General features: G+C 37.4%; 1 protein-coding gene across 1 annotated transcript; it reads left to right on the top strand.

Annotated features, from left to right (window-relative positions):
• The first annotated feature begins 2,773 nt into the window (after nucleotides 1-2,773).
• LOC134003775 (uncharacterized) lies at nucleotides 2,774-10,134 on the top strand. The gene is made up of 8 exons (XM_062443109.1): nucleotides 2,774-2,876; nucleotides 5,512-5,550; nucleotides 5,771-5,992; nucleotides 6,149-6,427; nucleotides 6,628-6,909; nucleotides 7,019-7,213; nucleotides 7,758-7,883; nucleotides 7,969-10,134. The coding sequence occupies exons 1-8, from the start codon at nucleotides 2,843-2,845 to the stop codon at nucleotides 8,448-8,450; spliced, it is 1,659 nt and encodes a 552-aa protein (XP_062299093.1). The 5' UTR covers nucleotides 2,774-2,842; the 3' UTR covers nucleotides 8,451-10,134.
• The last annotated feature ends 5,736 nt before the right edge of the window (nucleotides 10,135-15,870 follow it).

The raw sequence follows: 15,870 nt of genomic DNA, 5'->3' as shown, positions 1-15,870 counted from the left end.
CATCAACGAGAAGGATAGAGGACAGAGGAAGGGGAGGTTGGTAGAAACATATTAATGCACACAATAGCACACTCTGTAAAGAGGAGATGTAGATGAATCCTGCCATATCCGACCTCTTAAGGACGGCATGACCCCTGCGTTGTAAACCTTGATAAGAGCTCTAGTGGGTGCTCTCTTTTAATGGTGCTACACTTCATGGTGCATATTCACCACGCTTTCGTCCTACTGCGGTGCTTCCGCTGCCTTTGCTGCCTAATGTCCTTATTCTGAGAAACTAGCTTTCCTCTTGCTTTCTGTGTTAACCCCTCTCATGCCAAAGGCAAGGAGAGGAAAGTGGGTCATGGGCTGATGGAACATACAGTCGTATGAATATGTTGGCACGGTTTTATTTATTGTTTTTCTTCCAGTTTGTTTTAGTGAGTGGAGGTGTGCTTCGGGTGAAGTAGAATCAGAATGAAAGGGGAAAAAAGACAAAGAAGGAGCATTGGGCAGAATGAGAGAGAAGTTATTGATTTAGGAAATCAAGGTGAAGCACAAAGTATTGCACTCAATCAAACCCTTAAAACATGAAATGTCTGTACATTTGCTTTGCTGTAACCTTTAAAAGATATTTACTATATTTTCAGTATATTAATGTTACTTAAATGATAACTGAGGGAGATAAAATCACAACTGGGGAATAATACAGCCCTAAAAACAGTTGCTTACTCTTGAAATGACATGTCATATGATATAGAATCAAATATAAGCTTACTATTCAAGCACATTGAGGAAAATATAGGCTTCAACCCAGCTGTAAGGCCTTGTTCAAGCATTATTTTCTCAAGGAAAATCGATGTAGTGCTGGACTCTGGTGGCCAGTTCAAGTAACTGAAGCAGAGGCATTGAAACAAATTCTAAAATGAAAGCAGTAACACACAGTTCTAAGAATATTGTTCTTGTAACTCTATTTCTGTTAATATTTCAAAATCAACATCCACCGTTCTCCTAAAAAATACTTGCTAAAGAGGTCCTTCTCAACATTCATTGGTTAACCTTTTCTTTTTATCTTCCCTCTTCTAAAACGGAAAGATACAGTCTAATAAAGGGAAGTCAAGCACACCATCAGATGTGCTCATTTTAATTGTTATGCAGTGTTCTTACTTAGTATTGTTATGTAAATTTTCCTGAGAAAAATTACACTGTCCCCTGTTTTGCATTCTGAGAAAAGAAGACAGAGAAACAGTTTTGTCATGGGTCACATCATTAGAGTTTCTTTTTGCCTTTTCATCAGATCAGCTTTGAGACACAAACATTTGCACAAAGTTAAACTGACAGAGGAACACACTGATGCTTTGAGATGTTGAAGTCACTTAGCTCACATGCAACATTCTGCAAGTGCAAGTGCATGCAAGTGTAGGAGAGGACACCATAAGTTATAAGTTTGTTTACAAATGCATACAAGCTTCATTAATTTCAGCTTCACCTTGAACACTGTTTCACAGAAAAACAGAACTTGCTGACTACACGTTTGGTTTAGGTAAGGTTAGGTTTGATTTCAGTCCTTTTTTTAATGGTGTACCACCTCAACACCTATAACCATCTAAAACCGACTGTTTCCTCAAATGACCCTCATGTAAACTACTGACCTCAGAGTGATATTTAAAGAACAGAACAAACATATGCATAACATCCCACCCTATTTACTGACACACTGGTATTGTCACGTTCTTTTAAACCAAAACAATATTCTATTTTTCTCATGTGGTTTATTTATCTGTCTGCTTGTTTCACACTCCTTTTTCACAGCATGGAACCAACACAGCCCTTCTGCTTTCTGCTTTCAGTCTTAGATGCTTAGCCATCTTGATCTGGTAAAAAAAAAAAGCTGAGTCAGTTTCCCCTTTATTTCTCGGAAATATCTCACCCAGAAAACAGATAATAAGCAGAGGGTCCAATTTTAATAATCTATTACAACTGTACTGTTGACGGTCAAATACTGTTACCTATAGAGTAACAAGGCTGGGAAAGGCTTCTCTGAATACACTTTACAGCCCTGCTTAAGTCATTACATGCCAGTCAGTTGTTGAAATGATGCGATCAGGGGGTCCTCCCCAGTTCATACAATGTTATATCACACTTTCAGGTAATTATGCTTGCATTTCCAGGTATTTGCATTGAGTGGGGGAATTAATCACTTACAAATTCATCACAAGAGCTTGACCAATAAATAACACCGTTTGTATTTGCAGTTACAAGAATTGTTTGCTTTTGCAGCAGATTTATCATGTTGTTCTGGTTTGCTGGTAAGGTTTCGTGGTTTGTGTGTAGAATTGTGTAGACTTTTTCCTCTACAATAAATTCATTAAATTTGATTTGACTGCCTGTTGTTGCAGCGTGCCTTAATAACCAAAGTGTGTCCCTTGTATAAAGTTTTGTCCAAGGCTCCTTAGGATTGCATACTGCATTTTCAGTTCTCTAGGGTTAGGGTTAGGGTTAGGGTTAGTTGATCAGTCATCTGTTTCTGATTCTCAGTTTGAAACATGTAACTTTAGTTCTGCTAAAATGTTTTTTTGGTATCTTCTTCGAAAAACACTACACAAGGACACAAAGAATAAATGTTAATAAAGAGGGGAAGTATACTTTGGCACTTGTCCGAACCAACAATCTATCCTGACGTCTGTCTCTTAACCACAGCCCCCCCCCCCCCCCCCCCCCCCCCCCCCCCCCCCCCCCCCCCCCCCCCCCAACAGCAACTTCCTCAACCATGACAGACTGCCAAAACAGTTGGTAATAGTGTGGTCACTTCTCACCTCTTCAGTTACTGTGCCGTGTCTCTGGTCTGTGTAACTTCGGCAAGGCAATGAGTGGAGGAAAACATCTGCTGCTTCTGGCAGGTAAGAAGATTTCTATAAATCATGAGCCTGGACTGCTGGGGTTAAAGGTTTTTTTGTGATTGTCATTGTTTTCCTAATCATTATATTCCTAATCCTATCCTAATCAAATATTATATATTACTTTTAAATAGGTGTTTTATACAGTTATGCAACACAACATTACATTTTTACATTACATTTTACATTTTGTAGTGTAAAAATGTGTACAGAGGCTAAGAGCATAGCCTTAGGTGGAGCGGCAATCTGTGGACTTGCTATTCAAACAAACAATCTATTCACATGTTTGTCTCTAATCATCTTTCTGTCTAACTAGGTACAATAGGATAGAACAGGATGGATAAAAGTTAACACAAAAGAAAAATACCAACTAATTTTAATGTATACAGATACAAAGATATACCGTAAAAATCGGTGTATAAGTCGCACCAGTGTATAAGACACAGTCTTTTTTTCTTTCTTTTTTTGCGGGGGAGGAGGCGGGGGGGGGGGGGGGGGCGGGGGGGGGGGGGTCCCATGCTTGGAAAAACGCCTTTTCTATTATTTATATGAATGCACCAGCTATTCATTTATAAACACATAAGTTACTCACTCAAGTTACTCCAAAACTTTTTCAGTCTACTTTTAATTGAAACACAATCAAACACACACATATTACACCTGAAACAGTGTGTAGGGTTAATGGTTAATGGTCCGGTAATGATTTGCTTAACTGAACTGGACCGGTATATCAACTCAGACCGGGTTCCGGTAAGGCTAAGATTTTTAATTAAACCTTTTAAAAGAACACTGTAACTTTACATATTTAATATAGTGTGTAGCTGTATCACTGCAGTCAACAAATCTCTTTATCAGAGATGTCACTGTGTGCAAATATTGCACAGTGCTGCAAGGCTCACCAAGCGCACTGTCCCCGGACTCTGTGTCAGTCCCAGAGTCAAACAAAGCATCGTCTGCTTTTCCATCCAGTGGAAAAACAACAAAGTTAGTGAATCTTTGAGGCATCACATCTGTGCTCATACTGCGTGTCGCTGCCACAGCTCAATAAAAGCTGTTCATCTGTGCGCATACATCGCGCTTCAACATCAGTTTGTTCGGTAATACTGAAACGTCACAGCAACTAATGTACCGAAATACTTCTAAACACACTGAATTAGCACCTGCCTGTGAACCTGCCTGGTTTTCTTTTTTCTTTTTCTTTTTCCGTACAACATACAGCAGTAACGAGCCTATTTTCATCAGCTGCAGACGCAACTGGAGCGCGCCCGTGCTTGACACCGCTGTTTACAGGACTCGCATCGTTATGTTTATATTTATAGTTATTGTTCTTATTGTGGACGGCCTTTTACATACCTATAATCATATACAGATCCAGCTGCTCCCTGGATCTTATTTGTGTATATAAGACGCACCCCACTTTTCAAAGAAAAAAAATCGCGTTACAGGTGCGTCTTTTACCCCGGTTTTTACGGTACTTTTTATTGACCCCCGCAATGGAAACGGTTGCGTTACTGCAGCATAGTCAACTATAGTCAAGAAAAAAATAACATATAACAAATTACAAAAAACAGACAAATTATAATAAATTAGAATGCAGAATTGCAGGTCTGCATAATAATAAGTACTGAATAGCTGTGATATGAGATAATATGGAAATATTTATCTGAAATAATATACATTTGTATGATATTTTTGGCACTCTATAAATTAACATTTTTAAATGTGATGACTTTATGGTTTTTCTGCAGTCATCACGCAAACTCATGACCAATAAAAACTTTTATGCCAGTTTTCTCTAATCTGTGGAAAGTAGACTGACATTGATTCCCTGGAGGATTACACAGCGCCTGCAGATTATGAATCATATTGTGGTAAATTCAAAATGTTATTAACATAAAAAGATGCATTGCATCAGTATAATATTAAGTATAACAAATATACTGAATAAAATATCCAAACTAAAATTTATGTTCCTTTTAATCATATGCGAATTGACAGTCTTAAAATTAAGATTACACTGCTAAAAAAAGAACAATAAGTGTTATATTTATAAAATTTATATTATATGCTGTTTAATTGATAATTATTAAAGAAAATAACAAGTGGGAAGAATGTTTGAATGACAAAAGACAAGAAAGATGAGAAAGGAGGAAGAAGCAGATCAGATCATACATTTTCTTTACGGCTTACAAAAGGCAAACCACATATATACAGTATATGCCGCTGTTGTTCACTTATTAACTTGTAGGTCACATCTGAAAAAATGATTATAATGTAATGTAATAATCCTGTCAATACAGTAAAGAGTTAACCCATTCTTCACTACCAACACTCCATCCTGTAGCCCTGTGACAGCAGCTGTGGCTGAAGAGAGAAAATCAGAGACACCAACAGAAACTTACATTTCTGGACTGGAAATTCAAGACAAAAAAGATCACAGTTCTGGGCACAGTGTTTGAGTCACAAGTCTAAGGTTACCCCACTGAAATGGCTATAGCTAGTAAATGACTGTTCATTTGTTTCACTTAATGTTCAAGATGCCCCTTAGGGGAGAGTGTGATGTATTATGCAGTGTTATGTGGTGAAAGAATTAGTGCATATTTAAAAATTAATGCTTTTTAATTTATTTTTTTTACAGTCTTCCTGCACTTGGCACAATGTCAGGGCCAGCTACAAGGTAATCATAGTGTTCACACATGTGCAAAAGGTGTCAAGAGCTGAAACGCTTTCCATCTATCACTTCTCAGCAATGTGATATGTCAATAGGTAGTAGAAATGTACAACAGCTCTTTCTGGTTTCTTATACTGTAGCAATGACACAAACTGTCAGCTTTTAGAATATATACACAAATACGTAACTGTATCTCTTCTCTTTCTTTGTCCCTCTCCCTCCTTAGTGTCTGTAACACCTCCACTCAAGTATATCTTTGTTGGGGATTTATTGTATTTGCACTGTAGTGTATCAAGTGGGACCCCAGTGAAATGGTACAAGAAGGATGTAGAAGAGAAGCAGACAAACAATACCTGGAAGATTGCAGTTGCAACCCCTGCGCACTCAGGCTCTTATCATTGTGAGAGCAATGGGCAAAAGAGCAACAACTTCCTCATCAATGTCCTGAGTAAATACACCACACAAACTATTTAATCCTAAAGATTTAAAGTCAGACATAATATATGTACATATAACTTACACCTCTTTATATGAGAGTGATTTTCCTCTTGTTAATCTCTCCTCTCACTTCCTCTTGTACGCTCCCTTGTGGCTTACCATCTAGACTACGAGCCCAGGGGTTCCCTCACCGTCAAGACAGGCCATCCAGTGATGCAGACTGGAAATTCAGTTGTCCTCCAGCTGGACCATGACGATGGTCTGCAAGGATGGTTATGCTGGGTTAGCAGGGGTCAGACGGTGAAGAAGATTAAGCTGAAGCTAAAGGACGGCGATAAGAGCATAGCCTTTCAACCCAACAGACTTGAAGTGCCTGAGACCATTTTCTGGTGTACTGATAAAGAACAAAATGACAGGACTAACCAACAAGTAATTAGGACTACAGGTAGGCCTGTTGTTAATTAAATGCTCTGTATTTGTATTTATTTTCACATGCATCACTGGTTGCACTTATTAGAAATAACCACTGAGTAAGAGTTATAACTCCACTGTATCTTAGCCTTACAAATGTCACTTTTATTATTAGTTGTTTAAATTGAAAAAGTTAAAAAAACAACTAATCCAGCCAGCATGTGTTTCTTCCAGGGAAGGCGATATCGCTGGAAATGTATCCCCACCCTGCTATAACTGGGGAGAGTCTGACCATGAAATGCCTTGTCTGGGGCACAGATAGAATAAAGCAGGTTACTTTCTATGATGAAAGGGGAGTCATTGGGAACAAAACCAGTTCTCCCCTTGACCTAATCGAACCTGCGACACTATCAACAGAGGGGAAATATAAGTGTGATGCCACCTTCACATATGTGGCGAACACTGGCGGGCCCGAAAACCATGTAGTCTCCGACATGCAAGATGTGTTTGTACATGGTATGCACACCCAACCAACACTGTCCAGAATTCAGATATGCCTTTGAGAAGGCAGAGCAATGACAATGGACATGTTTCAATGTCTGTCTCTTCATTTTTTCTATTTCAGAACCTCCTATCAGGGCGGTTTTGGAAGGCGACTCATGTTCTTGCCCGGATTGTACCGATGACCTGACCATGTCCTATCGTTTTTACAAGAAGAACGGTCAGACATGGGCACGTATGGAATCCTTGAAAGAGGGCGGTTCTTATGCATGTAGAGCTGTAATGAAGTACATGAGGACTGCACACAGTGAACCCAGTTGTGAGTTCCTGCTTCTGTTCTTGCTGTTGAACTTTTGACATTGTTTCCCTATGACTTACTAAAGGGGCATTCCACCAATTTTACACACCAAGATCAGTGAACTCACCATGAGGTGTATTGTATAATGTCTTTTGTGAAACTAGAGGGAGCTTTCACAGTCTGAAAAAGTAACCCTGATGTTGCTCTATCTCATGTTGAATTATGAGAATTGTAGGATTCAGTGTTTTTGTATCATCACCCACACAAGTCAGGATGTCTCTGCATCTGCATTTTTTGCTGCTTTTTTATTATGTTCTTGTGAACCCCCCAACTTTCTGGAAGCACAATACTAAATCTCTGGAGTACCCCTTTAAGTACAGTATGTTTCTTTCACTAATGCGAAACAGATTATTAATCTGATAGTTCTATGTTAGTTGTAACCATGCATCAAAATTGCCAGACCTCTTTTACACAGAACAAATGCTGTTAATGGGAATTTATTTCATATGACTTGGGGGACTTCACACCGTCCTGGTATTTGATATATGCACTGTCTCAATTTCAGTTAAGAATGAAGACTCCTCCATGTCTGGGATTGTGATTGTGATTTTGATTGTGATTGGGATGGCCATGGCCCTGATCGGAGTTGTGTTGTGGTTTCATAACAAACGTAGGCTGAGACGTATTGATGGTGAGTAACTACTTGTTTTCTTTTTTTGCTTCTTCAAAGGCCACTTTTTACACACTGCATCACATATTACCTAAATTTCTTTTAGGAGCAATTTACGAGGATGTGCAGATGAAGCAACGAGGCGAAGGTGATGCCCAATATGAAGAGCTAAAGCTGGCTGGTGCTAAGGAGGGCGAGTATGACACCCTTAACGCAGAAACACAGGGCGGAAAGAAGAAAGAGGGCGAATATGATGTACTGAATAAGGAGCAAATGAAAGAGGGTGTATACAACACTTTGGGGGCAGAGGGGCCATCAGGAGGAGGAGAAGGGGGGTACGAAGCATTGAAGAAAGATGGAAAGCAAGAGGGCGTATACAACACTTTGGGGGCAGAGGGGGCAGCAGGAGGAGGAGAAGGAGGGTATGAAGCATTGAAGAAAGCTGGAAAGCAAGAGGGTGTATACCACACTCTGGGGAAGGAGGGGGCAGCAGGAGGAGGGGAGTATGAAGCATTGAAGAAAGAGGGAGTGAAAGGGGATGACTACCAGACTATAGAAGTGGGGGGCGATGCTGAAGGAGAGGGGTAATATGAACAACAGGACAAAGATACAGATAATGAGATAGTGAAGGAAAAGAAGAAGATAGAGGCAGAGGAGAAAAACAACCTAAGCTATGAAAGTACAGATGAGTCTTAAAAGCTTAAATATTTAGGGGAAAAAATCATTTCCAGTAAACCAGCAAAATCAAATGATGTCTTGGTCTCAATCCCAGAGTTCAAACTATATAATTAAACAAAATTATAACATATATGTAAGTGCTGTGTTGGAAATGTATGTAACTAAGGTTGTGACATTAATCGTGTAATTAAAAGGGAGTACGTTTTGACCTAACCAAAACTCATGGTAGGAAAAAGCAATCTACTTATTAATTACATCCTGTCAAATGTCAATAATGGCTAATATTGATCACAGGTTACCAGAACATTTTGTGGGACCAAAAGTTAAAAAAAAATTGTAAATGTAGCTAATGTGGAAAGTAAGCATGTACACTTACCCAGCATCTTCAAACTGAACCACCTTTGTCACTGACTGAATCCGTACCGCAGCTGTTAGCAGTGGAGTTCCCCTCAGTTATCAGCTCAGCCATGATATACAGTACAGCACTTCCATGTTCAAACCTTATTAAAATACAGACAAAAGGTACAGATACATTCATAATGTGATTACAAACTAAACGTAGCCTACTACTGAACTGAAGACAGTCAGAATCTGCACAGAACAAACAACAGGTATGAATGGTGATGCGTTCACTCATTGATGTCCAAAATTGAGTGTATTTGAAAAGTGGTGCGTTCACTTACTGTTGTACATACTGTAATGGATTTAAATGGTGTTGCTTAGCTTTGATAAATATTAATTAACTGCAGAATAACGTTGAACAATGATTTAAATGGTTTGAATCAACTCAAAGTGAGTTGTATTTGTAACTAATTTTCTTCACAAAATACATACATCACACATATATTTTCTACAGCATTACACATTTATAGTATTCATTCAACATATTCAAACTAAACAATCAGATTGAGTGTTTTTTATGATAATTACTTATTTTTTCTGTCTTTTTCAAATGTGTAGCGTAGATTGAGTGCTTGATCAAACTACTATTATTACTATTTTTTCCAGCAAAAATAAAATGTTTTTTGTTAAGTCAGCTTACTGAGTTGTATAGTATATTTCAGCACAGAAGGTGAATAGTCTCATGATTTAATTTTTTGTCTTAAAACATACTTGCCTTATCAACATTTTTGTTTTGTTTTCATGTTTCATGCTCCATTATGGTTTATACATGAAATTATGTGATATTGTATTGTATGTATGTATTGTATTTTTGCACTTGCATGTAGAAGCACTTTGTATTTCAGTGTGTATGCTAATAATGAGACATGAATCGCCCATACATTTTGAATAAATTTGTTTTCAGACACATTCTTCTTTTTATTTTCTATTTATACACATCGGTAATCACCTTTGACCAGGTGCAATGAGATTGATCAATACAATTTTGAGAATATATACCCTTTATCTATCAAGAATAAATCACATTTTCACAATCATTTCATGGAAAGAAGTAAAAAATATTTTATTCCAACTTTATGGGCGACCGTGTATATAGACATACTGCTTAATTTGTAGCACAAATGTGCTAATTTAAGATAGAGGCTGATGTCATTCTTGATTTATCTGCTGAAATAAAATTATTTTGTTTTAATTTGTTTCCTGTGTTTTTATTAGTGCCATCACTTGATCACAAAATATATACTCTGTTACACTGCAGGGACACATTTCTATATTCAACCAAATAATGACATTTAAAGTTTGAGGATAATTATTCATTACAGAAATGTTATCTCTCTTAATGCTTTGTGGAGAAAATCTAAATCAAAGAAGTTGCTAAAACTGATTGTGGGAAATATTTCATCTGTTCATATATTATCAATATAGTATTTATGAAGTTATCTAATTATTTACTATGAAAATTAATCCGTTATTTTACATTATCTGTAAAATCATTATTCTCCTATTCTAGTCTTTAATAAGAGAGTGAAAGTGGACAAACAGTCAAGGTTGAGCATTAACTTTTTGTACGTTTAGATGTGTTTCAGAATATAAAGGTGCGTGAAACTAAGTGATACAGGCAGGTGTTTGATGTTTACTCTGTGTTACATTATGCTTTAGCTTAAGAATGTGCAAAACCTAATGTAGGGATATATGTGCAAAATTTTAGTGTACAGCTTTTTTGTGTATGTGGACCTGTGTGTGTGAGTGGTTTGATTGTACATCTGCTGGACAATTGTGCATGTATTTGTGTGCTGTGGCATTACAGCACACAATAAAGACAAGTTTCTCATAAGGGAGATAATAAAGGCTTATCTTACTCCTATGCGGATAACTGAGGAATGCAGAACATCAAGAGTTTGATGTTAACATTTAGTTTATTTTTGTCCTTCATGAAGTCTGTTTTTATTTGCTCAATGGACCAGCTTGGTTTACTTGTATACTGTTTTTGAACATACAGTAAAACTATTCCTATATCAACCTCTTTAAAATGTGGTGTATTACTTCTATATAGTTGAGCATTGTGGTGAGCACCTGAGGACGGGAAGGGTTGTCCTCAGGTGTAAAAAGCAGCAGGTGTAAAAAGCAGCAGGTTTTCTCCCACACGATCTCATGACAACTTTTCAAAAGGTGGTGTAAAGTCAATACAACAACCAGTGTGAGTGAAGCATCAAAGTCAAATTCAGCTGTTCGTCTATTCAGAAACTAGAGCAGGACAGCATAGTTCAACCTGTAGGGCATAGCTGACATGAACAGAAACTTGCCCATTGCTTCTCTTCCATCTCTTCATCTCTTCCATCCCTCAAAGATACTTCCTCTCCTTTGAAACTCTGAAATGAGACATAGTTTAGAAAAAAAAAAACATCAAGGGAAACATAATCATCAGCATGCAAAGCAGTGTTCACTGCTGTGGTTTGCACTGGTTTAAAGTCTTGAGAGCTAAACACGCACAGTTTAAAAAAATGACCCTTTACTAATTAGAGGTACTTACATTTAATAATAATAATAATAATAATAATAATAATAATAATACATTTTATTTGTATTGCACTTTACATTTCAGCAATCTCAAAGTGCTACGGAGCAGAAAATTAAAAAAAAGGTTAAAAGGAGAACCTATAAAAGACATTTAGCAAAATGCTTTTTTAAAAAGATAGGTTTTTAGGTCTCCTTTTTAGGTTTCATTTACCCCCCCCCCCCCCCAAGCACCTGTACATATTGTTAATGACCAGTGTTTAAAATTGAGGGGAATCTAATGGCAGAAATTGAATATAATATTCATAAGTATGTTTTAATTAGTGCATAATCACCTGAAAATATGAATCTTTGTGTTTTTGTTATCTTAAAATGAGCCCTTTCAATCTACATAGGGAGTAGATCCTCTTACATCTTCATATTTTGATATTGTAAGGTCATTTTTGGTTAGAGTGTGAAAGAAACAGGATGGTTTGGGTCAGGCACCTGAGACAATGTCAATTAAAGAGTAATTTATTATGAATGGGGTTTGTTTGAGGCCTTGTTTGCAGGCTAGCATTTCAACTTACCTGTCAGTCCACGACTCCACATTACACTGTCCAAAGACATCTCTAGTTAATAACAGAGAGAAGCACTTTCTAACAAGAGGAGCGCCAGTGTTTATGCATTAACCACAGAAATGTAACTGAAAGCGGTCATAAAATGCTCCACGATTAATAGCGTCACGGAATTAGACGTTAGAAAAATGGCAACTCTAAACTTAGCGAACACTTTCAGCTAACGTTAACGAAAATAGCGACTGAAAAACAGGAGAAAGACTACCGAGCAGTCACAGAGAATAGTATATCTGGACCATAGACTGTATATCAAATGGACGTAACATCTGTGACGTCACCCATTGGTTTGTGGACTGCTGCTAGGAAGCGAATAGTTTCAGATCTGGGCAGCGCCATCTTGAACATTTCAGGTGCATGCCGGGTAAAACAAAAAACACGGATTCTACTTATATGGGCATCAGGAGGAACAAGAGGCGCCCTCCTGAACCTGTGAACCAATCAACCTGTCAATCACGACGTAGCCACGCCCTAATGCATACCCTGCTTTATCGTCAAATATAAAATCAGGGAGGCCAACATTTCACAAATGAACATCATACTGCATTGAAGAAGGCTTTAAACTAGCGATTGAGACCATAAACACATTTTGAAAACATTTACTGAGGTTATAAATCAAGTGAGAAGTTGGTGAATTCTCCATTGACTTGTATAGAGACGGAAGTTCTTTTGACACCAAAACGATCGCCCCCTGGTGGCTTTTTGATAGAATGCAGTTTTAAGTTACTTCCGCGTTCGCATCATTTCAGAGGACCAGAACTCCCCTCCTGATGTGGACAAGCCACACAGAGGTGGGATGTATGTCGAAAGCATAAGTTTCACTTTTATAAGAGAATATGTTTCAGGTATGAAGAACCGACGAGCTAACGGGGCTAAGTTAGCAGTTTACCTTCAGAAAAAGTAATTAGCAGGTGCTGCAAGAAGTGGTCAGTCTTAAATGGAGTATTACTGTATAACTTAATGAGATATGTGTTAACATTGGCCAAGGTTAGCATATTTGATGAAGTCTGGCGGGCAGCTCCTCAGCATTAGCTTGTCCTAGTTAACAGCAATTTTGTAACTGATATCAATGACAAAACGGTTGGTCTGAATAACACCATGAAGGCCATGATTTTTGGAAAAATAGTAGTAACAGTAGAAAAATAAAAGTGTTTATGAACTCAATTTAGGAATATCAGATAATTCATTATATTATTCTGTATCTTTACTCTTCATTTTTGAGCTAAAGCTAAATTTACCTCTATTTTCTGTAGTGATCAAACATCCCTGGACTAGCTTTTACTGTGTAGACCATCATGGGACACCTAAACACCTTACTGAAACCCTGGATGATAAAACTCAGCTCCTACTCTATTCAAAGATACAGTATATTTACACTGTTACATGAAAAATATGTCTAGAAAAATAAATGCACAATTGAATAAGTAAAATGTCCAGAAGGTACATTTTCATTGCAGCATTGTAAAAGGTTTTTATGCAAATGTAGTCAAGGACGAAGTCTGATAAGTGGTTGATGTGAATTGCCAGATATATACTTTTTTATAGAAAGCTAATATTACTGTTTGTACTAGTTTCACTGGTGCCACACTGCCACACTTCTTCTTTATCCTCTGCATGTCTTGTAACTTTGCATGCATACAAAGGTAAAAACAAATTACAAGGAAGGAAGTACTGCAGTATTATTAGGCTTTGGCGATAAATATCTTTCTCCTCCTCACTTCCTCTCTCTTGCTCTCACTGGCAGATGGATGCAGGATAATCTCATTGATTTTAGAGGCCAGAGCAGGACAGTGAGGATGAATCCCTGAGCCTTAGTGCTTCTTACTGGCTGAGGAAAACTGGTGAGTCCCTCGGTCTGGTGCCATCAAAATCTATTTTTCCTCTTCATTTCCAAGCTCTCATACTTCAACTCAGTGATCGATATGCTGTCTGGGGAGTACAGCATTATGGGTAACATGAAACCACTGAATCCAAAGATCTACGGCACAAGTGCCCCGAGTCAACCATGAAGCAGAGGAATTTTGTTTCGAACGAGAGAAAACGGGCACTGTAATAGAAAAAATAAGTTAAAAAATGTAACACCCAACTGTAAACACCGATTTATAGCAAGATAATGTATGAACCAACTAATACAAAACATAAAAAATAAAAATAGGACTAATAGTATGACTGTACAGGAATGATCACCTCTAGATTTTATTATACAACAATATTTTTCACATGTAAATGATTTTTACATATACAGTTTTAGTTTGCAACCCATAACAAACATTTAACAGTGAGGGAAAAGCAACAGAGACTGTAGATCAGTTTGAAAAACAAACAAAAATGACAAAAACAGTAAAAACCCTAACATTTAATATTTAACCTATCAATATAATCCACTCAATGAAACAGTATCAGTCAAAGAGATACTATCCCATGACCTAACAGGGTTATTTGCTTAATCTTAAATCTTTATTTTAGGATAAGCTAGAAACATTACAACATCCTAATAAAAATAAAGCAAATTGCTCATGTACAGTGTTTGTTGTCCTTTATCAGCTTTGTAATGTGCTGATCATTTAACATATCGTCAGCTTGCTGCATTATAAAAGAAAGCAAAGGGTAATGTCATTCCACCTTTAAACAAGACTGGCTAAGATCTACGCTGTGTGCTCTGCGGGACTGACGGTCTCATATCATTTGCATGTTTTTTTTTGTTTCGTTTTTATAAATACCCTGCTGTTTGCCAAGTAATTGTCACCACACAACGGCCTCAGCTCAGTGTTCCTCAGTGTACTGTTTTGTGCTTTGCTGCTATGACAGAGAGCTGAGACTGGCATGCAATAGGTTGTTTTTTTTAGGTTAGTGTGATGACAGCAAAGTGCTTTTCCCCAAATAGAATATCACTTAGAGCATGAATTGCTTGAACCAAACAGTAATATAATAGCATAATATTAATGAAGCATATATTGCATGTAGAGCATAAAGAACATTCAGATGGTGTTTTTTGAAGAAAACATTCAAAGAGACCTCATAGAAATAAAAGTGGCTTTAAACTAAGAAACTAATTTAATGGGTGGATTTTTATTCCCCTTGTTTTCCTTTGTGAGGCATTTTTAGTCAGTAGGAAGACAGTTTAGAGGCCTAGTATATAAATACTTTTGCACGAGGAAATCAAAATGCTGCGTCTAAAAATGTCATAGTGGGCTATTTAGACTTCACAGAAAGCTGTGAATAATATTTGCAGGTGTTCAATTAATATCTCAGTGGATGAGCAAACCAATACTACAGAGCAAAATATTTTTGCTGTATTGGCACAAGTAACATACTTTTTCTTAAAAGTTAAGGACAAAACAAAACATTGTTATTAAGAAACAAGTTTTTTTTTACATTGTGTGTTACATGATATCCTGTTGTGAAAAATCATTTTTATGAAACTTCTTTGAAAAAAATTGGAGGAAACGTTCGCTCGTGACCAATGTGTGGCTGAATATTTGTAATGTTGAATGATTTCCATATAAATGAGAGGCATCCAAAATCAAATCCAAATCCTGTCAGTTAACATAGAAATGTCTACAATAATACAGTGAATAAACATTAAAGAAAGCCACACCAGGCCTAGACACCGCCCCTCTACAACAGAGATTGCAGACAGGCTGATGAGTCCTAAAACACTCTGACTTAGATTGTCAGTCACACACAGTACACAATTGCAATCACACACAAACACACATTTTAGATTGACTAATCTTCTCACCTCCACTAGGCAGTTTCTTTTAATGCAGTTCAGTTATTATAATACAGTCAGACTTGCT

This window comes from Scomber scombrus, chromosome 21 (genome assembly GCF_963691925.1).
Source record: "Scomber scombrus chromosome 21, fScoSco1.1, whole genome shotgun sequence".
Lineage (NCBI taxonomy): Eukaryota > Metazoa > Chordata > Actinopteri > Scombriformes > Scombridae > Scomber > Scomber scombrus.
This window is presented reverse-complemented; position numbering and strand designations above follow the sequence as displayed.

Bases quoted from the DNA above. Each gene is read 5' to 3' on its own strand.
- LOC134003775 (XM_062443109.1), top strand. From the start codon at position 2,843: ATGAGTGGAGGAAAACATCTGCTGCTTCTGGCAG. The intron at 2,877-5,511 runs GTAAGAAGATTT...TTTTTTTTACAG, and splicing joins ACATCTGCTGCTTCTGGCAG to TCTTCCTGCACTTGGCACAA. The intron at 6,428-6,627 runs GTAGGCCTGTTG...TGTTTCTTCCAG, and splicing joins ACAAGTAATTAGGACTACAG to GGAAGGCGATATCGCTGGAA.